We start from the raw sequence: 26,293 nt of genomic DNA, 5'->3' as shown, positions 1-26,293 counted from the left end.
CCGCCGTGTCGCTCGCTCGCTCTTCCGTCCGAGTCCGATTCTCAATTGTGAGAGAGTTCCGCTGCAAATTGAATCCCTCGCCCCCCCACTGGCTGCGACCGTCCGAGTCTCACGTGACGCTCCCTTCCATTCCGGTTCCGATGAACCCACGCAAACCGGAACCCCTGTGCAAAACCGCCGGAATGCCCCCGCCCCCCCCCTCTCGCCAAGCGGGAAGGTTTTAGAGTATTTAGAAGCACGCAGCCAGTCGCGTGGGTGCAAGTTGTTGCTGGGCGGGAGAGGTGATCCGGGATGATCCAGGGGTTCTCTTCCTTCCCTGTTGTGTGTGGTTGCAAGCGGTTAGGAACATCGGGAGATTGCAGCCAATGAGAGACGCGGAAGAGAGAAGAGAGACGCGCGTCTCCGGAAAGGAAGCTCCCTCAAACAACTTGCAAGAAGGAAACGCGCTGCCCCGCCGGAATGGGAATGGGAATGGGAATGGGAACAGGAACAGGCGGGGTGTGAGGTGTGAGATGTGAAAGCACAACGGAAAGGCGGGCGTGGGCAGAACAACAAAAGCAGCAAACCAAGCGGGTGCTCTCTTTCCGGCAGCAGCGAACTTTCATATCCACCCCACCTCCACCCCACTCCACTCCGCAGGCGCACTCACTCCCGGGAGAAAAGCAAATACTTGCAGTCACTTCCGTCTTCCGGCTTCCGGCTTCCCGCGCACTCTCCCCCGCCCACCACGGAATTCCCCACTCCGTTATAAGAGACTACCTCAACTTCCCCCCCCCCCCCCTCGTCCCCACGTAACAAGTTACCAACGACACACCCGCAACAATGGGCTCAGTATTCTCCATCCCCACCTACTTTGTCCTCTTCAGGGAGACAACGGAGGCAGCTATCGTGATTGGGGTCCTGCTCTCTTGGTGTCACCAGATGTTTGCCGATGATCTGGTCACTTATAGGAGGTTGAGGAAGCAGGTAAGCGATTCGCAAAGTCGCAAGTGGGAAGTGGGATGTGGGATTGGGAACCGAGCGTAGCGAGGAACGCTTGAGGTTCGAGAGCGCGGGTGTGGTACTGCAACGAGCGAAGCGAGGTGCAGGGTTGGTTCGGTCTGGGAGACCGATAAGTCGACCAGAGCGAAACGCTTTCTGATTTGTGATGGGAGCCCGAGAGATGAGGAACCTCGCTCCGCGAGTTCTAATAATCTCGTTGACGGTTGATGGGATGTTGAAGGTTGATGTTGGTGATCATCGTTGTTGAACACATCCACTCACACTCTCTCCATTCCCCCGCGTAATCTAGGTCTGGCTTGGAACAGGACTCGGTCTCCTCCTCACACTCATCATCGCAGCCATCGTCATCTCCGTCTACTGGGTCCTCAAGAACAACATCTGGGAGAAACACGAATTCGTTTGGGAAGCAACCCTCGCCGTCATCGCCTCCTTCCTCATCACCGTCGTCGGGGTGGTCATGCTCAAATCCTCCAAATCCGACGCCAAAGAGAAATGGCGCCGGAAGCTCGTCGGGCACACGAACGTCGCCCCGAAATCCACCCTCCCCGGCTCCCACCTCCCCGCCTACTCCGACGTCGAGGGTACCCACCACGACGAACTCCGCGTCGACTCTTCGTCCACCACCACCACCCTGCCCACCGAACTCACCGCCCGCCCGGTCACCCCCACATCGAACGAAAAACGCGCGCTCAAACTCACCTTCCTCTCCCAAATCACCCGCGAAAAGTACGCCCTCTTCTTCATCCCCTTCATCACCATCCTCCGCGAAGGCATCGAGGCCGTCATCTTCATGGGCGGGATCGGGTTCAACGAGGAATGGCGCGCCCTCCCCCTGGCTGCCATCACAGGTATCCTCACCGGCGGCCTGGTCGGCTACTCCATCTACGTCGGCGGGAACCGCATGAGCCTCCACTACTTCTTCCTCGCCTCCACCATGCTCCTGCTGATCATCGCCGCCGGTCTCTTCGCCAACGGCGTGCTGCTGTTTGAAATCAACGCCTTCCAAAAATCCCTCTGGTTCCCCTCCGGAAGCGGCGACGAGGGCGACGCGATCCTGGTGAACATCAACCACGCGGTGTGGTACCTCGACTGCTGTAAGCCCAAGGAGAAAGGGTGGACGATCTTCAAGGCCATCGTGGGGTGGAATAATGTCGGCACCGAGGGGAGCGTGTCGGCGTACTGCCTGTACTGGGTCGCCGTGGCGGCGTGGCTCGTCTACATCAAACTGCGCGCAAAGTCGGAAAAGATGCATGAGAATGCGACGACGCGGAGGGATGTCGGTGTCGCGCATTCGGGGCAGGCTGTCGATAAGACCCACTGATCACTTATTCGGACGGTAGACTACTACTCCTACTACATCGCACATACCCCCCCTCTCCGCACACACCATCTGGCACGGCCGGCCGCTGCCCCCCCCCCCCCCCCCCCTCCCCCGCGAGACTGTTACATACAAGTTTTAACCCGCCTACTCCTCCCACTTCTTGTGTTGTATATATGGACCTCCTTTTTTTCCTTATTTAATAGTACATGCGAGTGATTCGATGAAGTTATTGTGTTCGTGCCTGTGGTGTGGCGACTTTGGTGGTACGCAGCGGGTGTATGCGGACACCCCGCCGATGTCATTACAGTACACTCCACCGATGTATATGCAAAACACTCCCACCATCAAAAACCGCACATGCACGCACCGCTGTCTCCTCATAGCTTTCCATACGCAGCCGGTGGGTCCACTTCGACGTACTGTATATCCCCCCAATCTTCCTGTACACCCATACCCATACATACATATCCCGGGTGCATTCAGCACATCATTCTCTCCCTTCCCACAACGTATGTACGCATGTATGGTGGTGTGGATTTCCCACCAGTCGCACATTCTGCGGATACCCCTTCGCAGAATCCGCACCTCTCTACATCGCATGCTTCTCAGCTATCCGCAGCTGGATGCTTCGTCCCCCGACGGCCCCCCATCCGACGGCCCCAACCTCTCCTCCGTCACGCTACCCGCCCGTTCCCTCCCCACCCTCCTCCACCCTCGGCCGCCACGTCGTCTCCTCCGCGCGGCGCGTCACCCTCACATCATCTAAACCGGGGGGAAAAAAAACATGCCCGTAAGTATCAGCCAAACAATAGAAAAATCACAAACAGCAAAAGGGGGGGGGGGGGGGGGGTGATACAGGGGCGATGTGGCTGTCCGGGCTTTTTGTTTGTTTTCTTACCTCCCCAACACTTGATCTCGGTCTTCATCACCCCGTCGTTCGTGATGTAGTAGCTGATCTTGCCTTCCACGAGCGCATACGCCCTATAAAAGAAAACACAACCCCCCACCCAGAATGCGTCAGGCCCCCCGATCGGACGTACACATCCACCCCCCTTCCCATTGAAGCATAGACAGTCAACGCACCCCTTCCGCAACTCCCCCCACTGAGCTCCATTCCTCCCGACCCGCGCGATAACAGCGACGTTACACCACTTTAGATCCGTTTGCCATTCCCCCGTGTGCTTGTCCCTGCGACTCTGGCGCAAACCGAGGGGGAAGGTGATCCGGTGGTGCGTGGAGGTGGGTGTGGGCGGCGGGTGGAGGGTTGCGTCGGCGCCGAGGCGGGCGTGCAGCGTTATGCGGTTGAGGGTCGGGGTTGCTGGGGGGAGACGGGGGTTTTTAGACGGGGTTGGAGGGGAGGTGAAAGAGGGGAGATTTTACGTGGGGATGAGGGGGGGGATGATGTATGGGGCGTGGTTGAGAAAGTCTATCGGAAGGAAACAAAAAGGGAGGAGGGTTAGCGACGGGGTGTGAAACGGCCCCGACCGTTGGTTATGAAGGCGAGGGCGGAGTCGTGCGGGGATATGCGACCCTTTACTCACCCTGCTGCATGGATATGAACCCCTCGGCGAGGCACGGGTGAGGCGGGGCAGGAGTGACATTATGGGGATGGCGATTGGGGATGTGTTCCTGAGTGGGATGTGAGATGATCTTGGGCGCGTTGGGGAGTGTTGCTGCGTCTGTTTGTGTTGGGGAGTATTTTGTTGACGATGGGCCACTTGAGAGAAGCTGCTTGTGGTCTGGACGGGGGATGACTGTGGAGGGCGGCAGATGGGGATGGGTCTGGGGGGATGTTGCCCTGCAGCTGTTCCGAGACCTCCGCCAGTTGCTGGCAGTTCCCAAAGGAGACCGAAAGGGCGAGAAGGGCGCTCCGTCTTCACACGCATCCCAAACCCCCATCTCACGCCAACCCCCGCCACTCACACAACAGCATGTTCCTCCTCCACCGCCCCCTTTACTGCACCGGCCCCTCCCTCACCGCCTCCTCCTCCGCCGCCGTCATCTCCCAACAACAACCCCGCCACGGCGTGATCTACACCACCGGCCGCGTCTACCGCTTCATCGCATACACCCTCGGGCTCGTGCGGAAGGTGTATGCAGGGGGTGTGAGGGTTGTGATGGGGGTGTTGAGGGGGGTTTTTACGCCGTTAAGTTTGGAGGTGGGTTTCGAGAAATGTAGAAGAGGGTGTGAAGATTGGAAGTCGGGGGCGAGCCCGATTGGGCTGAATGAGAAACTGTTGAGGGCAGCACAACCGTATGGCTGCATCAGCCGTCACCGCAACATGGATCCTCGCATCAAATCGCCGCCAACCCCCAATGGAGCTAAAATATACTCTCATCCCCCACAGCAAGTCCGCTACCGTCTAAACCTCTACAAAGTCCCCGTGCGCTACCTCGAGACCATCTTCCGCATCCCCTACATCCGCGTGCGCATCGGGCTAAGCACGCTCATCGGCCTCGTGCCCTTCGTCGGGGCCGCTATCACCGCTACTGTTGCCGTGCGTAAAAAACTAAATCATAGTTCACCCATCTCCCGTCTCCTTGTTTGTTGATATGTGCTTTTTTTTTTCGCTAGTTCTACCCACTCGTATTAGCAACCCAAGTCCCAAACTTGCCCCCGGACGTCGTGCCGAAGATGATGTTCAGTAAGTCCCGTCGTCACACCTTCCCCCCCGTTTTCGTCCCTCAAAAGTCATAACACTTTCTCTCTGTTACCCCAGACATGGTCCTCGGCGGCGCCCTAGGCCTGATCCCCTTCGTCGGCGGGCTGATTGCGAATATCTACCGGCCTACGTGGCGGAATCTGCGGTACGTCTGCATCGTCATCTTTATCATCCGACTGGCACGAACGAGGCTGATGGGGGGTTGGCTTCTTCCTGTGTAGGTTGATTGATAGATGGGTGACGAAACTGGAGACGGGCGTCGCGGTGGCACCGAGGGCTGCTGCCCTTGTTTCGTAGATGGGGGACGTGCGAGGGGTTTTGTTTTGTGCCGGTGGGAGAAGTGGGGTGAGGGTTGCGTATGGGAATGGGGCATCGGGGAGGGAGGTGCCGGGTTCGAAGGCACGCATTTTTTTTTGGATGCACGCGGGAACGCAGCGGAGCGTATGGGTTGCGATGAGAGAATAGTGGAAGGAGGCAATGGCTAATCATGCGATATGGGAGGCATTGGGTCGTAGGGACCGCCGGATTATGGGAGACCGGATTCACTGGATACATTTGGGGAGATTGTAAAACAGACCGGCATGGATGGGAAGGAACGGGCCGGGTGTGTGTATATATATGGGTGGGTGGAATGAGATTGGGGGATGGAGGATGTGCAGAAAGTACAATAGTAGAGCGGAGTGCTTGATCCCGCAGGGCCCCCGCGAGAAAAAGGAAACGCGCGAGGGCTGCGAGGGGACTAGGGGGCGACGTCTAATAGACTCCACACTTGAAGTCGGAAGGCCTTTTGGGACAGCAACACCACACACACGAGCACAGAATGGCAGACAGGAAGAGAGTCCAGGTACGCTACCATAGTGTCCGTCCCTCACTGATCCCCAGCTTAGGTCACTTCCAGCCCGCCTTGTAAAACGGTCTTGGCCGTCAAAGACCTACCATCACTCATTCCCATGCCCGCATCGATCACCAAAGAAATCACACCTACCACACTCCCCCTTCCCACAACCATCTCACAAACTCATGCTCCCCTCACCTTCTCCTCCCTAAAACAGGGCCCCGAAAAATCCGTCGTACCCTTACTCGCAAATGCCGAAACGGCGGTGGTGTTTGACCCGGAGCGGAGGAAGGACGGGCGGAATGGGGACCGGATACGGCCTGTTTGTGAGTTGACTGCGTGAATGAGAGCGGGGCGGGGAGGAGTGGAAGTGGGCTGGGGGCTGGCGTTGAGTGAAGGGTTGGAATGCTTGGGTGATGGGTTGTGGCGGGGTGCTGATCGGACCTTTTATTTCGCACAGTTATGAAGACGGGGATCGGCAAACAAGCGAACGGGAGTGCGTATTTGGAGGCGGGGAAGTTGAAGGTTGCTTGTGGAGTGTGAGTGCGGGACTCAAAGTAGTACTATCGGTGGGTGCCATCGAAAGAACGGCGGCTGACGAGGGTCAATATGGGAATCCATGTAGATACGGGCCCCGGCAAACTTCCAAAAGCAAGGTATCAACCCAAGGCGCGCTGAACTGCGACTTCAAGTTCTCGCCGTTTGCGTTGGGGAAGCGGAAGGGGTTTATGAAGGTTCCGTACATGTATCATACCGCATGTCCATCCCCCCACCCCTACTCACAATCATGGTTGCGAATAGGACGCCCAAGAACGCGAATACTCCCTCATCCTCGACCAAGCCCTCTCCCCCGCCGTCCGTCTCGACCTCCTCCCCAAATCCTCCATCGACATCTTCGTCCAAGTCCTCGAATCCGACGGCTCGGCAGCCTGTCTCGCCGCCGCCATCACCTGCGCCTCCCTCGCGCTGGCCGATGCTGGGATCGAGATGCTGGATGCCGTTGCTGCGTGTGCTGCTGTACGTCAGAAAAGAACCATACCTCTCCGTTTTCGCATACCTCAATTGATTCATGTTTTGTATGATAGGCATATGTGGATACAACGGTGTTGCTGGACCCCACGGACGCCGAAGAACCGCACACGGCGGGCTCACTGGTACTTTCGTACATGCCGTCGCTGAACGAGGTGACGCATGTGATTCAGAGCGGGGAGACGACGACGGCGAATACGGTCAGGGCGTTGGAGGTGTGTGTCGATGCGTGTAGTCAGATTCATGGCGTGATGATGGGGACGTTGGTGAAGGGGGTTTGAGGGGGGCTGAGATGGGGGTGGGATGATTTGGAGGAGTTAGGGTGTATATAGCATAGCATGTAGCAAGGGGGATGTATTCAAGAATCACTCTGAGAGGCCGCTCTCGTTGAGTCGTAAATTATGTTTCTGAAGGAGGTGCTCGGCTCTTTGTTTTCTCTCTGCTCTCAGGAAATCGAACGTCGTATTTGTCGTTCTGTTCCCTCTGGTTCTCCGTCACCTCTCACAGAGTGCCACATATGGAATGTGCCTGATATGGAGCCTATGTATGTGCATGCTCTAATGCCCGGAATCCCTCTCAAACAACAAACAAGACATACGCTTTTAGCCGCATACATTGGAATAGGGAACTCTCCCCCCACTCTCCTTCGATGTTGGAGAAACCCCATGTTCTTCTCATATTCTTACGAAAGGCGAAGGGAATGCACTACATAATCCAGCTCTATACTACAACGAAAGCCATCAACTATCCAATAAACTCCCCCCCAACAAACCCACAACACCTCCAATGCTCCCTCCGATACGCCTCCCACGCCGCCGCATCCACGCGCGCCTTCATCACCTCCATCGTCGCAAACCCCATCGCCCAATAGCTCGGCAAATCATTCCCATGGCCGTGTCGATTCCGCTTCCCAATGTCGCTCTCCTCCCCATCACCGCTGACGGTCTGCAGGCCCCGATACCGATGCACCCTCTCCCGCCGCTGCATCTTCCTCACATACCTCCAAACTTGCTCGCCACCCTCCAGGGTCTCGAAGATCGCATACCAGAGTTTGCGGCGGAAGGGGGTGAGCATGTTGCCCCTGTTCCATTTTGCTGTTGTTGTCGTCGTCGTCGTCGTCGTCGTCGTTGTCTCCGCCGCTCCTACGCCAGCCCCACCGGTGATGAACCACTCCAGTTTCTGCGCGTGGGCACATCACCGGCCGCGTGGGCGTGCTTGGGAAGAGCGATGCATACACGATGCCCCCAACTCGCGCTGCCCAGCACACACCGTCGCGGGCCTCGTGCCACACCCTGCGACACCACACGCACAAAGTCATCCATCGTGGGTGGGTCCATCACCGCCGCGGCCCGTTCCCGCATCAGCACTATGTCCTCCGCGGCGGCTTTGGCCTGCAGATCGAGCTTGTATCGCCGGAGGTAGACGCGCCGTAACGTCGTGTGTGCGAGCGCGGTGGGCTCGGCCTCGTGCCCCGGGTCCGCGAGGATGGGGAGATGGGTGGGTTCGTCCACCCGGCTCTTCTTGGTCGTGTACACGAGGGCCTGCAGCAGCATCGTCTCCCTGAACGTGTGCAGATCGCTGACCCCCAGCGCGCGCGTCTTGTGGGTGTCGTCCAATGGCGTGGGCAGGTGTTTGAACGCCGCGATCTTGGGTGGAGAGCGTTGGGGAGACGGCGATGGCGAATAAGGCGGGGACGTAGGTCGTCACGTCGACGTACAGTACGGGCACCGGGCGGCACATCTCGCTCACAAACCGCTGCGAAACCGCCGTCGGCCACGTCGTCGCCTCCACCACGATGTCGTCGGGCGGGCGTGTCGGGTGTCAAACAGCGGGGGTCAGCGGGATCCTCCACGTGGGCAAAGTCGACGCCCCCAGTACCGGTGGACCATCCGCTCGGCCTCGCCCCTCTGTGTGGCGGTACCGTTTGCGGACAGCCTGCCACACCTCGAAGGCGTACAGCGCGCGCAGCATCTTGGCCATGTCGAACGGGACCCCCTCCCGGATCCCGTGGAGCAGCGCGACCAGCATGTGGGTGGCCCCGTTATGCAGCGTATGGTACGCCACGCGCGCGTCGGTGTTGGGGTGGGTGAGCAGCGGGAGGGTATGTGCGAACGCGGGGCCGACGCACGCGGGGAGTTGGGCGACCATGTCCAGGAACAGCCGTGCAACCACCGAGGACGTCTCCCCCCCGCCGCTGCCGCCCGGGGTCTCCAGCAGCTTCCACACTCCGCCGAGCAGGGTAGATGCCCCTGTCTTGGGCACGTCGACGACCCATCCGCCGCATGCCGACGCTGGCGAGATACGAGCACAGCGTCGGGGCATGGTTCCGAAGAAACGCGACGATCCGCGCGTCCTCGTACACCGGGACGACGTTATCGATTCTTTTGCTCGTCGCGGGTGTCAGGTAGGTCCTCGCCGCCGGACTCCAAATTGTAGGTCAGTACGTCGGCAAGACTGACCATGCACACGGGGAATATCTCGTGGATGCGGTAGGTCATTGGGTCCGGGTAGTCCCCCACGGGCGCGGCGCAGGGGACGCCGACGATGTTGAAGAGTTCGAGGATCTGCGGGGTGGTGGCTGTGTCGAGGCATTCGGGGGCGTCGGCGAGGGAGGCGACGGTGCGGATGCCGTCGAGGGTGGTTGCGCGGGAGTAGAAGGAGACGGCGTGGTGGGAGTCGTCGATGGAGGATAGGGAGGCGATGTGGGCGTGCATGGCGCGGACTTCCGCGCGGGCGATGGTGTCAAAGTCGAATGCGGTTGTTGATGTGGAGGAGGACGATGAGGAAGTAGCGCCACGTTTGGCGAGCCCCTTTGTGGTCTTGGTGACGCTGACGGTGCGTAGGTAGTCGGCTTGCTGGGCCGCGTTCATGGCACCCACGCGAGTGTCGTTGACGACGGATGCGAGGCGGTTGCCGATGGTCTTGGTGAGCAGGCGGCGGAGACGTTGCGAGCGGGTCGCCAGGGGGGTTAATGGCTCCTTCACCTGCTGCTCACCCCTCTCACTCTCCTTCTCGGCAGCCATTTTCTCTTCGCTGGCGAACCACGCCCGGTCCAACTCGTCGAAATAGGCCAACATCTTCTGCAGCTGCTGCTGGGACGCCTCGGTGTCGACGACCTTCAACACCCGCGCACGCTGCAGGAACGCCTCGATCTGTCTTCCCAACGCCATCTCGTACCCCGCGCGGTCCATGACGGAATCCGCAACCTCCACCGCTACTTCCACACCCCCGACGGTCATCCTCGTGGGTACCGCATCCAACCACACAACCTCCTCGCCCTCCGGCTTCACCATACACTCCGCGTCCCCAACAGCCTCCCACGGCCACCTCCGCACCCTCGCCCCCTCCACAACAAGCACACCCATCCCAACCCCTCTTGCGCCTCCAACCGCCTGGACAATCTCCCGAACGATCCTCTCATCCTCCCACCCGCACATCATATCCCGCACACTCACCTCGCTCCCCCCCCCCCCCCCCCCCCCCGAATTATCCAACTGCAGCAAACTGCTCAACGCCCTCGTGTCCGGCAGCCCATCTCGAAACGTGATGAACCCCACCGCGTGCGAACGGATCCCGCACCTCGACCAGCGCACCTGCATTGTGCAGTGTGCGCTCCTGGTCGAATACATCCCCATCGCTCACCGTAAGTATCATATAACTCGAACTGGTGTTTTTTTCGGCGGCGGTGAGGATGGGCACGAGCAACGTGGGCCATGTAGGTGCTGCCTTGGCCGAAATGTGGGAAGGTTGGGAGGGAGAACAGGAGGAGGAGCGAGTGGTGTGTGGTGGTTTCGAAGGTGAGGATGTGCACGTCCGTGGTGGATGGGTAGCCCAGTCGGGTTAATGTTGTGGAGAGGATCTGACGAATGAGGCGGGCGGCGTGGTGGGACATGGAGAGGGAGGTGTCGATGATGAGGATGGGGCTTGGGAGGAGGGTGGGTTTTGTTGCATCTTTTCGTGGGGCGTTGGTGAGGGAGGATGTGGATGGCTCGGGGAAGACGATACGGGCTACGTAGCCCTGGTACGTCTTGGATATCCGGCACTTGGGCTGCGGGGTGTGGTCGACCGTCATGTTCTATTGTCTTGCTCTCCCTGAGTATCTCTCGATATCGGGGCGTCCTGGTCCCCGTCGTTTACAGCATCACACGTCCTTTTTATAGTCCCACCTTCGAAGCCTCCGTCCAGCATTTTGCGGCGCGGCGACTCCTCCACATTTTTTTGGCTGACGCATGTGACGGATATGACCGGGTTCCCACGATTTGGAGTGACTCCACTTAAATGAGACGTTGGCCTCAGTAGGAGTGCTGTAGGCCGAGTCGCAAGGGGGGGAGACGCGGGAGAAGAGTGTTCTTTTGACAGGATCGCGCGACTCATCGACTGACAGGATATTCACTTTTCTTCCCTTCCCCTCCTCTTCTCCATATTCCCTTTTGGGGGAGCGAAAGCTTCCTGTATATACTGTACAAGCGGTTGACAGAAGAGAGCAAGGGGTTGCGAGAAGTGTGATGGTGCAAGTCTCCCGTAGTGCAGCGAGTCATTTTTATTGGAAAGCAAAGCAAGAAAGGGAAACGAAGAAAGCAACGCAACAAGCAAGAAAGAACGGAAAGGGAAACTACGTAGGTCTCACGCAGGCCGATATCGCAGCATAGTCTCCGCCATGGACGCAGGGATGAGAAGCACCATCGACAAAATCGTAGTCGCGCATCACTTCGAACAAGGTAGCTTCCAAACGCATAGTCAGTCCTAGTTGTAGAAATGACGTTTCCAATCTGTATCCTCTCCCATATCTCAATAAACCAAGTGCAAGTGGCGTAGTACCTATCCGTGCGCATGGGTACGAGGCGGAATAAGCGAACGGAGCATGAATATGAAGTGAGGGAGCAAGCATATGCCTTGTGTGATGAAGGGCAAGGGGGAGTGGATATAGTAGCTCCCTCTGCGCATGCCAGTTGGATTCTGACAGTCGCTCCCTCCCCCAACAACTGTCTGTCTCCGTCTCGCACAACTGGCGCTGGGAACTTCCTCATCCCCCCCAACAGACCAACCAGCAAACGACCGGGCATTGGCAACGGACAGCGCACTCACTCACCCATTCACTCATTCACTCACTGAGCGACCTCCCCTCCCTGCACTCCCTCTCCCTGCCCGCCACCGCCACCACACATACTATGTCGCGCAGAGACAACACCGCAAGAGGAGATCCGACAACCGCAGGCGGCGACGACGCCCCTCCTCCAAACTCCTATCCCAACGCCCACTCCCACTCCCACTCCCTCTCATCCAACGCAAACGACGACGTTCACACGACCACCGAAACCACCCACCCCCTGAAGAACTCCACAGCCTTTCCCGAATCTCTCCCAACCCCAACCTCAACTTCCGCCCTCCATCAACAACACGACCCCCTCACCCTCCGCACCCTCCCCTCCTTCCTCGCCTCCTACGCAACTTACTACCTCCGCACCTTTTCCTTCGTCCTCCTCATGGACTCCGCCTCCGCTTCAATCAACCTCCTCCAGTTCCCGGGTCTCATCCTTCATCCCATCTCGCGAAGAGTCTATCGACAGTATATGCAGTGGACTCAGAAACTTTTTGGGGAATTGATCGTGCTCCTGACCTGGGTTTTTACGGGGAGGGTGGAGATTGTTGTCACGGGCGAGTGGGAGGCACTGAGTGAGGAGAGGGGTGGCGCGATTCCCGAGATGAAGGTCATCATGGCGAATCATCAGATCTATTCGGATTGGTGGTGGCTTTGGATTGTCGCTTGGAGTTGTGGGGCTCATGGGTCCTTGAAGATCATCTTGAAGAAGAGCTTGAAGTATTTTCCCGTCTTTGGTAAGGTTCGCGAGCGGAGCGAGCAGGGTATTGTTGTTCATCCCACCACCCACTTCAGATCAGGATATCGTCGTTAAAGACCACCCGCCCCACTCACACACCCTCCCTCCTCTATTTTTAGGATGGGGCATGCAATTTTTCGAATTCATCTTCCTCGCACGCAAATGGTCCCTCGACAAATCCACCCTCTCCACCATCCTCCACCGCGCCTCCCGCGACGCCCTCCCACTCTGGCTCGTCATCTTCCCGGAGGGAACCGTCATCACCGACGATACGAAATCCAAATCGCGCGCGTACGCCAAAAAGATGGATCTACCTGACGACCCGCAACACGTTTTGATCCCCAAATCCACCGGTTTGTTCTTCTGCTTACGCAATCTGCAGCCCGGATGTGAGTATCTTTATGATGTGACGATTGGGTATGAAGGGTTGACAGCGAGTCAGACGCCGTATGAGGTTTATAGTTTGAGTCGGGTGTTCTTTGAGGCCAGGGGGCCGGAAAGGGTGCATGTGCATGTGGAGAGGGTTAGGGTAGCCGGGTTACCGGGGTTTGAAAAGGCAGACGGGGAGATTACGGAGGTGGAGGAGGAGGAACAGGCGAAACGGTTCGGCGAATGGCTACGGAAGAGGTTCTTGAGGAAGGATAGGCTCATGAGCGCGTTTTATCGGGATGGGCGGTTTGGCGGGGACGATGTTGACGAGCCGACGACGAATGCGAATGCCGCCGCCTCTTCTCACACCGCCGCCTCTCCGGACCACACAACCTCGGCCGGTCTCACACCCACGCACACGTCACAACAACCCAAGCTACGCGACCACCGCCAACATATAATCAAACCCCGCCCGCGCGCCACCGATTTCCTTGCCCTGCTCGCGACGCTGACGGCCGGCTTTTTGGCTGCGAGGGCGCTGTGGGGGTGGTGGATATGAATTCGAAGCCCCCGACTTCGTGAGATAGGGAACGGCCTGTATATAGTGTATGTGGAAGTGTATCTTAGGATTTGTTTGGATAGAAATTCGCACAATTTTTTTTCTTCCTTCTCGCTCTTCGTTTCTGTGCATCTCGCTCTTCGTTTCTGTGCATGTGTGAAAATGGGACTCGGAGACGCGAATACAGTGTTGCGCCAAAGGACCCGTGTTATTCTTTGGAGTCCCACCCACCCCCGGTTTCTGTTTTTGTCGTTGACGTCGCTGCCAGTGCCCGATGGTGTTAGGACACGAGGGCATGCCGGTATTCCCCTTTTGCATTGGAACCCCCCGCTCCCTCGCCCCTCCCTACTCCAGCCTCCTCTCTTGCTCCCTCTCCCTCAGGCGTTCGGACAAACAAACGCGTCCAGTCCAGTGTCCGCTTACGGAATCCTCTCTATTTACGCGGGCGTGACTAGAAATGGGTAACTCGTGCTAAATGTGGGTAGCTCACCTCCAGAATAAGACTTTTTTACAGCCAAAGTGAACCATTTGATTAACAAACCTAACCCCTTTGCCTTCGGTGAGTCGGCCATACCCGGCCTCCTACAATCAGGGTCTACCCGCTCCGCTCGGCAGCTGTCTAACTAGTCTAACCCTAACCCGAGTTACTCACATTTAGCACGAGTTACCCACTTCTAGTCAATCCCTATTTACGCGTGTGTGACGCGATCACTTTTTTGTTTGCGTTGGGTTCAATCGTAAGGCGGAGATATCATGGAGTAGAAGATGATATGTACAGTGGTTTCATGGGACGGGGAGAGGGGGAAAGGACAGGGGGGTGAGGAGGCAGGAGAGTTGAGCGAAAAGGCGAGGGCGGGGGGTGCAGTCGTGCAGTCGTGCAGGGCCGGAGTCCGGTTGGGAGTTGGAAGTAAGGTCGATCTGACCATCACCCTCCCGTAGACAACTTCGGCAACGACGCCGAAGGCGGCATGACGCCTGGTTTCAGGAACGTGTTGAAAAACTGCACCAACAACACCCACATTATCAGGCTGCTGTAAAATCGAGATGACCCATGACACCCCTACATACCTCGATCCGCGGCCTGCCCGCCGGCCGATGTTTTGGAATGTTGGTCGTGTCGTGGAGTGTGAGCGACGAGCGCGGGGATGTGTGGGCGGACGTGGCGTCTGGTTGTTGGGGGAACGAGAGAAGGAGGGGGGGTGTTGGCCAGTGGTCGTGGGAGGATGTTGGAGACGGAGGAGGAGTAAACGGGGTATATAGGAGTGAGCTTGGCGACTACCCCCCGTCTCCCTTGTCCTTTCCTGTCGTGTTCCATCTCATCCCTCTCTCCCCCCCACCCCCCCGACCCCCCGCCGCATCCGATGAACGAACGTACAAAATGCGAAACCCCTACACATACCTCCTCCCCCTGCCCCAGAAAGGTCCGGTTGCGAGCGCCGTAGCTGTGTGCCTGTGTAGTTTCTTGAAAAGGAAAAGATCGGCGCGCGGGGGGTCAGCTTGAGCTTATGCGCGGGTAATGTTGGAGGTAAGAAGCTTACTTGGGATCCGTCAAGCGGCGTACGACCTCCTCCGCTTTCTGCCCCATTGCGATGGCAAGAACGATGTCAATAGCACGTCCCGATTCAGTCAAATCATACCATTCCCTCCTCGATCAAACACCACATCCCCCTTCACCAACCCAAACAAACCTTGGACAAAACCTCCGCCCCCCCAACAAGCACATCGTCACTCGACCCCCTCTTGCTCCCACTTCTCACATCATCGCTACTCCCCCCAGCATCACATCTCCGCCGCGACCGGTCAGCCAGCGCTTCATTTGCAGCCTGTGCGCGCGCGACGTTCTCCCGCCGCTCGCGCTGCGCTTCCGTGCGTTGCTTGTAGGACGCGGGGAAGTGGGAGGGGTCGTTTAGGCGGGTTGTCAGGGTTGTTATTGACTATTGGGAGGCATGAGGGCAAGAATAGGGCATGAGTTCCCACGCCCCAGAGAAGGAGACGGGCCATCTAGAACTGAACGAAAATCAGAGGCACCAACCTTCGCTCTCGCTGTCAACGCCCCCTCGCCCTCCTCTCTCGCCGTCGACGACGCTCCCCGCCCCGCCCTCACCAGCTCCCCACCACCGCCACCCTCCCCCCTCCTCCGCCTCTCCTCCCCCTTCGCGATCGCCGCCTGCGCCGCCTTGACCGCCGCAGCGCCCACCATCGCGAAATCCGGCCGCGCCCCGCGCGCCGCCGGCACAATATCAGGCAGCGTCAGTTTCTCCGTCTCCTGCCGCTGCTGCCTGGGCGTGAGGTTCGAAAGCGGCAGCCCCGTGTTACTGCTCATATTATTCTGCTGTGCGGTGGTCGTAGTGGTATTCCCACCCCTCCCCCCCTTCCGCCCGCTCTTCGCCGGCACCTCCCCCGCCGCCGCCTCCTCCCTCGCATCCCGCTGATACCCTCCCCCGCTCATCGCCGCCAGCTTGGCCTGCGCGAGGTATCCCGTGCTCGCAAACAGGTTCCGCTCGGACTTGGACAGCGCGTCCCCGAGCTGGCTCGTCATCTTGTCCAGGCTCTTGCTGTGCGCGTCGCCGGCGTGCAAGGGCTTCCGGTACACCTCTGACCCCCCGCCACGCGCGACCCCGACGAGGCTCGCTCTCCCTGCATCGCTGTGGATCAGGATTCCGACACTCCCCGGACCCCGCCGCGCTTCATCTCCCCGCGTGAGAGTTCCCACACTCCTGTGGTGCGCGCTTGATACCGGGCGCAATACGCTGTTGGTGGGGTGATGGGGCGCGGTGTCCTCGTCGTCGTCGGTGGGGGAGGAGACAGGGTCCTCACCGTTTGCGGCCCGCAACGCGTCGTCCAGCGTGTCGGCGAGGGACTCGGTCGAGCCTTTGAGGGGCATGGTGTAAGCGGGGACGTCGCTGGACCACGTTGTGGGGGATTTGGGGTGCGGCATATTTGGGGTGTGGGGCGCACCGGTTTTGGTTTTCTGATTTGGGGGTAGCACTGATGAGATGCGGGATATTGGGTCACGCTTCGCGGGTGAAGGTCCGTTGGGTCGATGGGGGTTTTCAGTTTTCACCACTGGTATCGCAATAACGCAGATGTGGATGCTCTCTCTCGCCTATCTAACTCTAATCCGAGGTTCCTAGGTACGTTGCCCCCACAGCGGGAGTTTCTTCCTACTCTGCGTCTTGCCACGAAATCGACCCCGCTTGGAGCTACTCTGCATCCAAAAGTATCAAAAAGCCATGCCTCCGCCCGCACACATTCACTTTCAAAGATTCCGCCCTCCTTTGACGCCGCCGTCCGGCTATAAGCTTAAAGTTGAGGTTAAATCCCGTCTTCTTTTCCCAGCCTGGCTTGATTCCAAACGACAATACGCTTGAACGACGTAAGGCCTAAACGGGCTGAAGAAAACGAAACCCGCCCGCTAGTTGTTCCTGACATCTCTTCGGCCCGTTTCGCTTCTTGTTCCTAAGCGCCATTTCCTCCTCCACCTCGTCGTCTCAAAAAGATTCGACAGCTGTCAATTCGCGTGAGCTCAGAAACATTGGAAACTGATAAAACAAAAAGAAACGTAATTGGGGCTCGGCCGGGAATCGAACCCGGGACCACCCGCACCCTAAGCGGGTATTATGCCACTAAACCACCGAGCCTTTGGATATTTCTGTCTCTAATTGTGCGGTCGTAATCTAAAGACGTTTTGTGGGACACGTTATCTACTTGTGTAACGCGTTTTCCTCTGAACCTTTTCCGGACCCGGCCAACAACCAAACATGCAACAATGGTTTGGAGTCGAAAAAGAATGCGACAACAGGCAAGGGGCGTGATTTTTTTTTTTCAAGAATGCACAATAACAAAAGGGCTCTCCTAAGCAAACGGAGCGAGAACGGACACAATCAAATCTCATGATTCATCTCATTTCTTTTTTTCCTTGCAAACAATCGAGACAAAGGCAGAATGCAAGAATGCAAGAATGCGGAGACAAAGGATAATATATCACCAAGTCGGCCTTTTTTTTCCGAACAATCCGGGGAACAAAGATTGACCAGGACCTGTCTGATTGGGAGATGGGTATCGCTGCACTCTCTCCTGCCGTTTCCCAGGGCATTGCGCCGAGAGTGGATGCGCTCTTCGCGGTGATACCTTCTCCAACGCCTCTGCTGCCTGCAGGAGAAGAGTACTTGCATCGTGCGTCAGCCCTTCGCGCTGTGCTTAGCCGACCTCCTCTTCCCCGGGATGATATGCGCGTAGATGTGCGATGGAACGACAAATTCGGCTCATGTATAAAGGGCATGCAAATATCCTCGCGTTGCCCCAACCGGAGAGATCGGCCTGCGACGGCTACAACACTCGCGCTGCTGCTCCTTCTTCGGTGTGGGCTCCCATTGCGCTGAACCGGATCCCATAGCACGCGGCGATATTCTGGCCCCGCGCTCATCGCCAATCCGCCTTCCTTACGCGACAGTCGATAGCCAATAAGGAGGCTGTTGAATCTAGACCATTTCGTGGGCGAGTAGAGCTCCGTGGATGACGTCCGGCGAGATAGTCACAACTGCCGATCTACTGGGCCGAGTTACTCGGCGACACTTTCCTGACTTCTTACTTAGCAGTTGGACGGAGGCAGTTGTTTCGGAGCGAACGCATGTTCCATATAAGTCGCATATGCCGCGGAAGTGCTCACACCGCAAGGAAAGGTGACCCTCTGCAGAGCCCGGCGGGCGTTGAAAGCCGTGGTCAGCCAAAGTCCACCATCCAGTCCATTACACATCATCGGTCTGGGTGGCAAAGTGAGACTCCCAAGACCACAGCGCTATCGTCATAACGTATCATCAAAAGCCCAGTTTGCACAACTAACCGCGAGCCCTAGGAAATGAAACCCTCTTGTTCGTGGCCTGTAGTGACCCGGTGGGTGGCGAAAAGGCTGCCCGATTTGACCGTTTCCATTTCGAACCATTGAGACCTTGAACTTACCATGTGCTCTCATCTCCCAGAGAATTACTCAAACTCAAGAACACCACAACGCTCGATGCCCGGCTCGCATCACCGTTTGGCGCAAGCGGGCGCGGCTCGTGTACTGTACAGTACATAGTAGGTACTGTACGTAACGCGTTTGGGGACGCGTTCGCCAGACAGGCAACTGAGAGCCTTACTGAAAACAATCAGCGACGAAGGAAGAATGCGGATTGCAACCTTTTTTTTTTTTCAAACAATCCACAAACCCAGGCCCGAAGGAATGCAAAACCTATCCTTCTCCCAAACCAAACAATGCGGGCCTCACTTTTTTTTTTTCGTACAATCGGGGGGGTCGTCGATTGAACAGTCCTTTGTTTTCAGCGAACAATCGAGGGACTCGGGACAAAAGGGGATGGGTGCGATTCTTTTCGGCCGGGGTGCGGAATCCTTCGGGTCGTTCATCACGGGTGCAACTCGGCGGGCGGAGGCATAGCGGGATCGTATCCGTCCGGTCAGTACTGGTTCCCGTCATCCTCGCAGCTTTCCCCCCCACCTTTCCCCACCGCTCCAAACACCCGCCCACATCCACACGCCCACCGACCCACCCATTTCCCGCCCGCTCTTGCCCGGTATCCCATCACTCACCACCGCCTCATGGGATGTTCGGAAAGCTGTGCGGACACCGGAAGCTGCTGGAGACGAGCGCATTGGAGGCGAGGGCTGCACGTTTTACCTTTGTGAACTCCGACTGCCCCATGGCCTGAGTTGGCACGGGGGGCCGAGCGTTGGCGGCCGGTGTCCACTATGGGTGTTGGCACACAAGCTGCTTAGGAAACCATACGCTCATCTCATCAAAGCGCACTGCGGATGCATTTCCCTCAGACTTTCCCTGATGTGCTATCAACCCTCCCGCAAACTCTTGAATCCCACAACGAAGGAAAAAATATCCCAAGGCAATGCAGATGGTATATGTCCCGCACAAGACAAAAAAAAACAGAAGTGCTACGTCGACCTGACGGGAGGAAATGGAATATCCCTCCAAACTATATTTCCTGCATTGGCCGGGACGACTCGGGTTACAGGGGCGAACAACCCTCGTTGCGGTCCCGTAGGTGTGCACGTTGCGATGGGTGGGAGTTCGGGAAGGCAGGGGGGGGCAAAACTTAGCGCGGAGGGAGGCGGGGTGGTTAGTTTTTTCTGTTCAAGAGTTTCGGTGAAAAAATGTCGGGTGTGTGGAATCGTAGTAAGACAACCTCGACCGGGGGGGGGTGGTGGCAGGTAGGTGTTTCGACAAAAGCGGCGCGTGTGTATGTGAAATGAAAAATGAATCCCCAATGGTGCCGGTTTGCCCCCGTGTGCTGAATACACTTGTACGAAGACAGGGCACGTATCCCCCTTTCCAGAGGAATTCGGCACCCGCCATCCAACACTCAATCCACATCAGCAGTCACCTCCACCCTGGGCGACTTGACCCCGGGGCTCTTGACACCCCCAGGACTCGTGGTATCATCCCCGGGACTCCTCATAGCCCCCCTCAAAAACCCGGGCCAATCCTGCACGCCCACATTCTTCGCCGTGCATTGTTCAAACGCATCCTGAACAAAAAAAAACATAAAAAATACACTAAATCAGAACCTCAAACAACGACAAGCTTCGAAGGGCTTCACTGGTCGCGCGCCCCGCTTCATACCTGTATACTGAACCCAAAACACCCCTTCTGCAGCTTATAATGCACGCCCAACGCAAAAAAGTACCCCGTCTTCAATCTCGCCACATCCCCCACATGCTGTTCCACAAACTCTTTCTGCCGCGCATGCAACAGTTCCCACTCATCCTCCCCCTGTCTCGTGTCCAAGTCCGCGAGGATTTGCTCGGTTGGGCGGAACAGTCGTTGGGTAGCGAGCGCGCGGACAAGGGTCGCGGTGTGCCGGCGGGAGTGCTCCAGGGCCGTTTGGAGTGTGATGAGGCGGTCGGAGATATCCCGCAGGTCCTTTTCGAGGTTCGCGATGGTGGTTTCGGCGTCTTCCGTCGCGTCGGGTAAGTCCCAGGTCTTGGAAAAAAAAAAAACGAAAATACGCAAATACGCAAATCAGCTCAAACACCGCACAAAAACAGCAACGGGGAGAAGACAGTATCCCCGCCATCACCGGAGACAGAGAGATCATCATACCAAAGCCCGACTAGCATCCAATATCCTCACAACACGCTCGTCGGCCGGGTTATGCACGTAAGCGGAGTCCGGGATGACTTGTTTGGATACACGGTCGGTGGGGAAGGGGAGCCATCCGGACCCGGCAAAGTAGTAGGATAGTGTCAGGTACGCGCCGGTCCGCACACCCTCCATCATTTTCCCGTTCTTGTGGAAATACCACACGCTGAAGGTGTAGTAACCCGGTGCGGGGATCTTGATCGATCCTTCTTTCTCGGTTACATAGTGCGAGCCGTCGTTCTCGATCACTTTTTTGCCTGAGATGTAGAGGGCTGCTCTGTTGATGGCGTTTTGGGAATAGAAATGGGTGTGAGAGATGAAGAACGAGAAAATGGGCCCTGTGTGAGACGAGAACTAACCCGTCGTTTGAGGCGAGGTAGAATGTCCATGGACCCGCGTGTGGGATCTTCACTTGGGCCGTGTACCGCACCGCAAAGTTTCCCACTGAAAAATGAATCCGATGTGAGAAAAAACACATCATCGGCGAGATCGCAGCAAATGCCATCCATCCCCGTACATACCTTCGGTCGGCCTCGCCCTCTTCAACCCGTGATCAAACACCTCCCTCTCAGTCTCCCCATCCACCGCAATACTCTTCATCACGCCGGCCGAATGTGCTTGCAGGGTATTGAAATCGGGAAGACCGGTGAACTCGCCCTTGAAGTACTCGAACAGCACGCCGGGGGCGAAACCGTCGTCGCCGATGACGGACCCTGGGAGAGTTATGTAGGAGAGGCGGGAGACTTCGGAGCAGATGGAGTTGGTTTGGGATGGGCGGCGGATTTTGCGGGTGGGGTAGGGGCGGGGTTGGATTGTTGTTGCTGCGCTGTTTGGAGAGAGAGGGAGGGAGATGGAGTGAGTGAATGAATGAATGGGGTGAATTGATCAGCGCGATGGTTGTTTTTCTGGTTGATGTGTTGGTCGGTTGATGCATGACAACAAACAGCGTGCTCAATCCGCCCCCGACAAGTATGTTGGGTGCGAAGACATAAGGAAACAACTATTGTTCGCTATCGCTCACAAGGTACTGCGTCTGTGGCGCAGAACTCGCTTCGCTCAGGCTTTCATCGCAAACCAAGGCTCGCTTCGCTCGCAGCTTAGAACTCGCGAACGCCCGCATTCCTATCTAGTCTTCACTCGCGTTTCTCAATCCAAGCACCATTCCTCCTCCTCCTTCTCCTCCTCCCAGTTCTTCCTCGCTCCCACACCCTCCTCCCATCACTACCCACCTCTCACCAACACTAAGCGTATCGCCCTCAACCGCCGGCGGGACATAATGGGTCGGCGGGACGACTGATCTCGGACTGGGCGGCATCAACAAACTCGCTGTGTTCTGTTTCTCGGGCAACTTTTCGTCAGCAGTGAGCGACGTGTTGGCGGTATCGGCGGTGGGTGTGCTGGTGGCATGCTTGTCGGTTGGGGAGGATGGGGAGAGTGGTGGTGAGGCTGTTTTGGGGACCTCCTCCTCTGTTGGTGGGGGTTGGTGTGTTGTTGACATTTTCGGGGTAGTTTTTCTGAGCGGTTGGCTGGCGGCGGAGGGGGGGGGAGGGAGGAAGTCCTCGAGTTCTTTGTGTGGATCTGGAGTGAGGAAACAGAGGGAGTCCCCGCATTCATTCATTCCGGCCGTCGCATTGACATTAATTCCTGGAGGTTGCGCATCTCGCATTCTCACACAGAGCGCCCTATCGCATGTGAAAGTTGCAAGTTGTCAGAGAATGACGTGCGCTGGTGCTCGCCCCCCTTCCGTGATGTCATGCCCAACCCCCATCGAAGCTAGCAGTCACGTGACGCGGCTGTTCGGACATGCAGCTCATGTTCACATGTCGTTCCATCTCACGCGTTGTCCGAATGGAGGACACAACGCGTTCGTTCGTTCACTAAGGGGCATTGGAAAGCTGGATAGTAACGCGTGCCCAGAAACTCAAGAAACAGGAAAACGCGTTCGTGACGCGTCGAAGTTTCCGGACATCTCGGACCTTTTTCCGCACATCAAATGCCAGTCGCCGTCGCAATCGCACCACAAAACAAGGGCTGCTGAACCCCTGTCGTTAGGAATACGTCCAAAAAAAGGGGGGCCCGCAAACTCAAAGTACCAACGATGCCGTCGGCTTCATATTCCCATCCAAACAAGAGTTACATCGGGGATTCATGAATGTATATACAAAGTGAACTTGCGGGCGGGACGAGAAGGGCACGACGGATACGCCGTTCCGACAATCCCAAATAGGTTACTCCGAATAATAGGGAGCCCATCCTGTCCCCTCCCATTCATAAGTATCACAGCATCTCAGCGTCATTCACACAACATCCTCCCCATCCTCCTCCAGCACGTCACACCCCTCGACGAACGCCAACGCGGCTTTCAGCGACTGGTAAAAAAAAAATATATCACCCTTCCATTGTATAGGTCCGAAGGATGCGCCGCGTGCGACAAACACCACCTTACCTCGCTCGCATCACACACCCCCTCAAGCACATCCACAATGGTCGTCGCCGAGGGTGTTAGTTGTATTAGGCCGCGAAAGGTTGTTCGTTTTGGATTCTGTCGTATTATTGGCGAGCGTCAATTCGTCGTGGGGTGCTGGACACGGTAAATGGAAGGGGGATTGTGCAGGACGTACGCTGATCGAAAGGACGGTTGACGAGGGTATCCAGTCGCGACACCAGCGGTCATCCCATCTGCAGAAAAACAGAAGAGATACAATGAAGAGGGAACGGGCCGGGCCAATACCAAATGCGAAGACACCGAGAAACATGCAAAGGGGCGGAAATCACGTACAAGCAAAACTCAACAGACCCCGTCTCGTCCGCCATCGTGACCACCCACGGTCGTCTCCCAAGTTCCCCATTCCCATTCCTATTCTCCAATTTCACCGGTCGATCATGACCCATATCTTCAGCGGGTGGGCGTATCTATGTCCATGCGTTCAGATTAGTAGCTGAGTGGAGTCATTCCAAGAAACAACTGAGAGGTCAAGAGGTACCTTCACGACCAAACCCAGCAATACGATATCGCCCCCACCCTCTCCCCCATCGCCCAAACAAATATCCTTCACGGATACCCTCCTCCCACCCCCAGTACCCACAGCGGCACCAACATTGACGATCCCCTCCCCAACCCGCTCAAACATCGCCGAGGGGTCCTTTTTGGTTATCCTGAATTCTATCTGTGGTTGGGTGTGCGTGTGTCGTCGCTGTTGCTGGGATACATATGTGGGCCCCGGAGTGAAGGAGGATGGGGACCGGTGGGTGTGGTAGGTTTGGGAGGCTTGGACTGTTGGGGAGGATATATGACATGCTGGTGATGAGGGTATGAGAGCAGTGAGGGCACGTTACCTTTGACGACTGCGTTAAGCTGTATAGGGGAGGTATGAGGTTTGTGGGTTTATGTTATGGGTAATCATGGGGTAACGTACAGAGATACCCGCCAGTTCCTGCTCGCGTTCTGGAGTGCTCGCGTAGCATTTCACGAGGGCTAACCCGGTCTTTTTGCATGACGAACTTGTGAGGGTCCAGTTGTTGCCCTGAACTTTTAAAATGCGAACGGTGCTGAACTTACGTCGTCTTTTACGATGAATGTGTGCAGGACGGGCGAGGGGTCTGTTCCTATAGGTGGGGAATTGGATGTTTGCGACATGTATGATGCCGGGTGTGTGCGTTACCTTTCGGTTTGCAATGGAAGATTTTTCCGATGGATACGATCCGGCCTGTGCATGCAAAAAACATACCGTTCAGCCCATGTACCCCCAGTCGTCTCCATCTCTAGCGATATCCCCACTCACCATACACGCACTACCCAACAATTCCACAAAAAACAAAATAAGACGCCCGGCGGTATGCGAGATCAAAAAGCGAGAACAAACCGTAATCTGACTCGCAGCCACGACCGCCCCGATCTTCACCACCTGCGGGACGAGCCAATTGCTTCTGTCCTGCGTGATGGGGTTCGATGGCATGACCATTGTCGTGTCCGTCTCTGGTGCTTCCTATGCCCCAGTCTTATATTCAGTTCCCGTTTGGGATGTCGGCAAAGCGGGCGGATGGTGGGACGGACCTGTTCATCTGTTCTCTCGTTATCAATATCAAACCCGGCGTTCATCCCCTTCCACGCATCCATATCCCACGCATCCCAATTCATCACCCCATTATCCGCAACCCTCCTCGCGATAGATTTTCCAGCCCGTGTCTCCTGCGAGGGCGCATCATCTCGGTCGCGCGGTCGTTTGGACGCTCGGGTCTTGGCGGTGGGTCTGATGGGTGGGAATGTGTTGTGCCACTGGTTGAAGCGGGGTGTGGTTGAAGGAGGAGGTGGGTTGGCGGCGGATGCAGAGGGTGTGGGGTTGGAGGGCATTTCGGTGCTGGAGTCCGAGGGATGCACTGTTGGGAGTGGGCACTGCTACTATGGGGGAATGGTTCAGGCCTCGATTGTCTGGGCTGCTGTGCGTCGCAAAGAACGACAGAAGGTTGAAAGAAGGTTGGGGGAAGGGGAACGCGTCGCAAGAATCTCCGCACCCACGTTCGAAGGTCAAGGCTTCAAAGGACAGGGACAGATGTTAAGCCAAGGATCCCGTTGCTACCAAGTCTGCAAAGACTTTTGCTTCCCAAGGAGGGTTTCCTATAGCAATGAAAATCCTCGAGTGAACCCCGATTTCGCGCACGCCTCTGAGAAGCAGATACCGGGAAACTGACCCGAGTGTCTGCGCCGAAGGCGGCGGTTCTCTCTGAGCTTTTGGAACCGCAATATCGGCCATATCGGAGCATTCGTTCGTACGCTCGCGACGGCCCTTTCCTCTGAACGCGTCATTTGACCCCCCTCCCTGAGGATAGTAACGATTCGAGAAAGGATAGGCTTCAAACCTCCGAAACGCTGACAAGGCCAGCGCACGCCGCCGGTCAAGTGAATGCTTCGAGACAACGAATCCTGCTCACGATTGTCCAGTCAACGTGAACGCGATATGGCGGCTTCGCATTCAGGGACGCCGCAGAAACTGGTTACCGAATGCGTTTTCTGAAGGCAGGCATCGGTGGCGAATCGCGATGCTGGTCCATTGGAGGTCGTCGCCGACGCGTTTCGTGTCCGAAGTCGCTGACACACGCGTTACGATTGTATACGTAAAAGTTGTTAGCCGAAGCATCCAAGGCTCGGTGGTTTAGTGGCATAATACCCGCTTAGGGTGCGGGTGGTCCCGGGTTCGATTCCCGGCCGAGCCCCAACGGTTTCTTTTCTTGGTCGATTTTTGGCCAATGGAGCGGACTTGCCCTCTTTCCTTTATCGTTCACTCGTGGTGAGGATACACGCAGCTCCATGCACACAAGGTCTCCATATTCTTCTCTCTTTCAAGCACGCACACGACGAAGTGGAAAGAGCCATGTTCATCCAAATCGCTATCGACATCGACACCTCCGACGCAACAACGCACTTTACCGCGCGCGGAACCGCTCGGCGAACCCGCGACAACACCAACATCTCCTTCCTCGCCGTTCATGAGGACTTGCTAGCCCTTAAAGACGATATAACCGTCAAGTTA

At 56.9% G+C, this 26,293-nt stretch overlaps 11 protein-coding genes and 2 non-coding genes across 13 annotated transcripts; 5 read left to right on the top strand and 8 right to left on the bottom strand.

Annotated features, from left to right (window-relative positions):
* Nucleotides 1-715: 715 nt before the first annotated feature.
* Nucleotides 716-2,403, top strand: EV422DRAFT_544915 (iron permease FTR1 family-domain-containing protein). Its single transcript, XM_053071433.1, has 2 exons — nucleotides 716-966; nucleotides 1,292-2,403. The coding sequence occupies exons 1-2, from the start codon at nucleotides 823-825 to the stop codon at nucleotides 2,321-2,323; spliced, it is 1,176 nt and encodes a 391-aa protein (XP_052921572.1). The 5' UTR covers nucleotides 716-822; the 3' UTR covers nucleotides 2,324-2,403.
* A 492-nt stretch (nucleotides 2,404-2,895) lies between these two features.
* On the bottom strand, nucleotides 2,896-4,291 carry EV422DRAFT_280207 (uncharacterized protein). Its single transcript, XM_053065950.1, has 4 exons — nucleotides 3,865-4,291; nucleotides 3,704-3,749; nucleotides 3,222-3,641; nucleotides 2,896-3,085 (listed from the first exon to the last, which is right to left on the bottom strand). Exons 1-4 carry the CDS (start codon nucleotides 4,207-4,209, stop codon nucleotides 3,003-3,005), a joined length of 894 nt encoding a protein of 297 aa, XP_052921571.1. The 5' UTR covers nucleotides 4,210-4,291; the 3' UTR covers nucleotides 2,896-3,002.
* On the top strand, nucleotides 4,255-5,283 carry EV422DRAFT_571571 (uncharacterized protein; the record flags this gene model as incomplete). Its single annotated transcript, XM_053073008.1, has 4 exons — nucleotides 4,255-4,821; nucleotides 4,899-4,968; nucleotides 5,044-5,131; nucleotides 5,208-5,283. The coding sequence occupies 4 exons, from the start codon at nucleotides 4,255-4,257 to the stop codon at nucleotides 5,281-5,283; spliced, it is 801 nt and encodes a 266-aa protein (XP_052921570.1).
* A 454-nt stretch (nucleotides 5,284-5,737) lies between these two features.
* EV422DRAFT_544902 (ribosomal protein S5 domain 2-type protein) lies at nucleotides 5,738-7,153 on the top strand. The gene is made up of 6 exons (XM_053071432.1): nucleotides 5,738-5,830; nucleotides 6,039-6,147; nucleotides 6,282-6,360; nucleotides 6,447-6,555; nucleotides 6,623-6,838; nucleotides 6,907-7,153. Exons 1-6 carry the CDS (start codon nucleotides 5,807-5,809, stop codon nucleotides 7,129-7,131), a joined length of 762 nt encoding a protein of 253 aa, XP_052921569.1. The 5' UTR covers nucleotides 5,738-5,806; the 3' UTR covers nucleotides 7,132-7,153.
* Nucleotides 7,154-7,594: 441 nt separating this feature from the next.
* EV422DRAFT_571569 (uncharacterized protein) lies at nucleotides 7,595-9,172 on the bottom strand (the record flags this gene model as incomplete). Its single annotated transcript, XM_053073007.1, has 4 exons — nucleotides 7,595-8,029; nucleotides 8,086-8,496; nucleotides 8,568-8,757; nucleotides 8,808-9,172. 4 exons carry the CDS (start codon nucleotides 9,170-9,172, stop codon nucleotides 7,595-7,597), a joined length of 1,401 nt encoding a protein of 466 aa, XP_052921568.1.
* A 50-nt stretch (nucleotides 9,173-9,222) lies between these two features.
* On the bottom strand, nucleotides 9,223-11,045 carry EV422DRAFT_623275 (uncharacterized protein; the record flags this gene model as incomplete). Its single annotated transcript, XM_053074217.1, has 2 exons — nucleotides 10,557-11,045; nucleotides 9,223-10,242 (listed from the first exon to the last, which is right to left on the bottom strand). The coding sequence occupies exons 1-2, from the start codon at nucleotides 10,920-10,922 to the stop codon at nucleotides 9,223-9,225; spliced, it is 1,386 nt and encodes a 461-aa protein (XP_052921567.1). The 5' UTR covers nucleotides 10,923-11,045.
* A 26-nt stretch (nucleotides 11,046-11,071) lies between these two features.
* EV422DRAFT_280154 (uncharacterized protein) lies at nucleotides 11,072-12,363 on the bottom strand. The gene is made up of 2 exons (XM_053065949.1): nucleotides 11,669-12,363; nucleotides 11,072-11,593 (listed from the first exon to the last, which is right to left on the bottom strand). Exons 1-2 carry the CDS (start codon nucleotides 11,911-11,913, stop codon nucleotides 11,221-11,223), a joined length of 618 nt encoding a protein of 205 aa, XP_052921566.1. The 5' UTR covers nucleotides 11,914-12,363; the 3' UTR covers nucleotides 11,072-11,220.
* Nucleotides 12,334-13,615, top strand: EV422DRAFT_501052 (acyltransferase-domain-containing protein; the record flags this gene model as incomplete). The annotated part of the gene is made up of 2 exons (XM_053068171.1): nucleotides 12,334-12,685; nucleotides 12,807-13,615. 2 exons carry the CDS (start codon nucleotides 12,334-12,336, stop codon nucleotides 13,613-13,615), a joined length of 1,161 nt encoding a protein of 386 aa, XP_052921565.1.
* A 3,569-nt stretch (nucleotides 13,616-17,184) lies between these two features.
* EV422DRAFT_t137 lies at nucleotides 17,185-17,256 on the bottom strand. Its single transcript has one exon. It is a non-coding gene; the product is annotated as a tRNA-Pro (tRNA).
* A 2,875-nt stretch (nucleotides 17,257-20,131) lies between these two features.
* EV422DRAFT_544874 (uncharacterized protein) lies at nucleotides 20,132-22,384 on the bottom strand (the record flags this gene model as incomplete). The annotated part of the gene is made up of 5 exons (XM_053071431.1): nucleotides 20,132-20,606; nucleotides 20,727-21,042; nucleotides 21,125-21,209; nucleotides 21,287-21,591; nucleotides 21,995-22,384. Coding segments are annotated over 5 exons (1,462 nt in total), but the record flags the coding sequence as incomplete, so codon positions are not given.
* Nucleotides 22,385-22,868: 484 nt separating this feature from the next.
* Nucleotides 22,869-23,848, bottom strand: EV422DRAFT_544870 (uncharacterized protein). The gene is made up of 4 exons (XM_053071430.1): nucleotides 23,750-23,848; nucleotides 23,387-23,678; nucleotides 23,212-23,307; nucleotides 22,869-23,134 (listed from the first exon to the last, which is right to left on the bottom strand). The coding sequence occupies exons 2-4, from the start codon at nucleotides 23,519-23,521 to the stop codon at nucleotides 23,063-23,065; spliced, it is 303 nt and encodes a 100-aa protein (XP_052921563.1). The 5' UTR covers nucleotides 23,522-23,678; nucleotides 23,750-23,848; the 3' UTR covers nucleotides 22,869-23,062.
* On the bottom strand, nucleotides 23,849-25,241 carry EV422DRAFT_544860 (uncharacterized protein). The gene is made up of 3 exons (XM_053071429.1): nucleotides 24,820-25,241; nucleotides 24,548-24,751; nucleotides 23,849-24,472 (listed from the first exon to the last, which is right to left on the bottom strand). Exons 1-3 carry the CDS (start codon nucleotides 25,114-25,116, stop codon nucleotides 24,116-24,118), a joined length of 858 nt encoding a protein of 285 aa, XP_052921562.1. The 5' UTR covers nucleotides 25,117-25,241; the 3' UTR covers nucleotides 23,849-24,115.
* Nucleotides 25,242-25,904: 663 nt separating this feature from the next.
* On the top strand, nucleotides 25,905-25,976 carry EV422DRAFT_t143. Its single transcript has one exon. It is a non-coding gene; the product is annotated as a tRNA-Pro (tRNA).
* The last annotated feature ends 317 nt before the right edge of the window (nucleotides 25,977-26,293 follow it).

This window comes from Fimicolochytrium jonesii (assembly GCF_025526975.1).
Source record: "Fimicolochytrium jonesii strain JEL569 chromosome Unknown EV422scaffold_35, whole genome shotgun sequence".
Classification (NCBI taxonomy): domain Eukaryota; kingdom Fungi; phylum Chytridiomycota; class Chytridiomycetes; order Spizellomycetales; family Powellomycetaceae; genus Fimicolochytrium; species Fimicolochytrium jonesii.
This window is presented reverse-complemented; position numbering and strand designations above follow the sequence as displayed.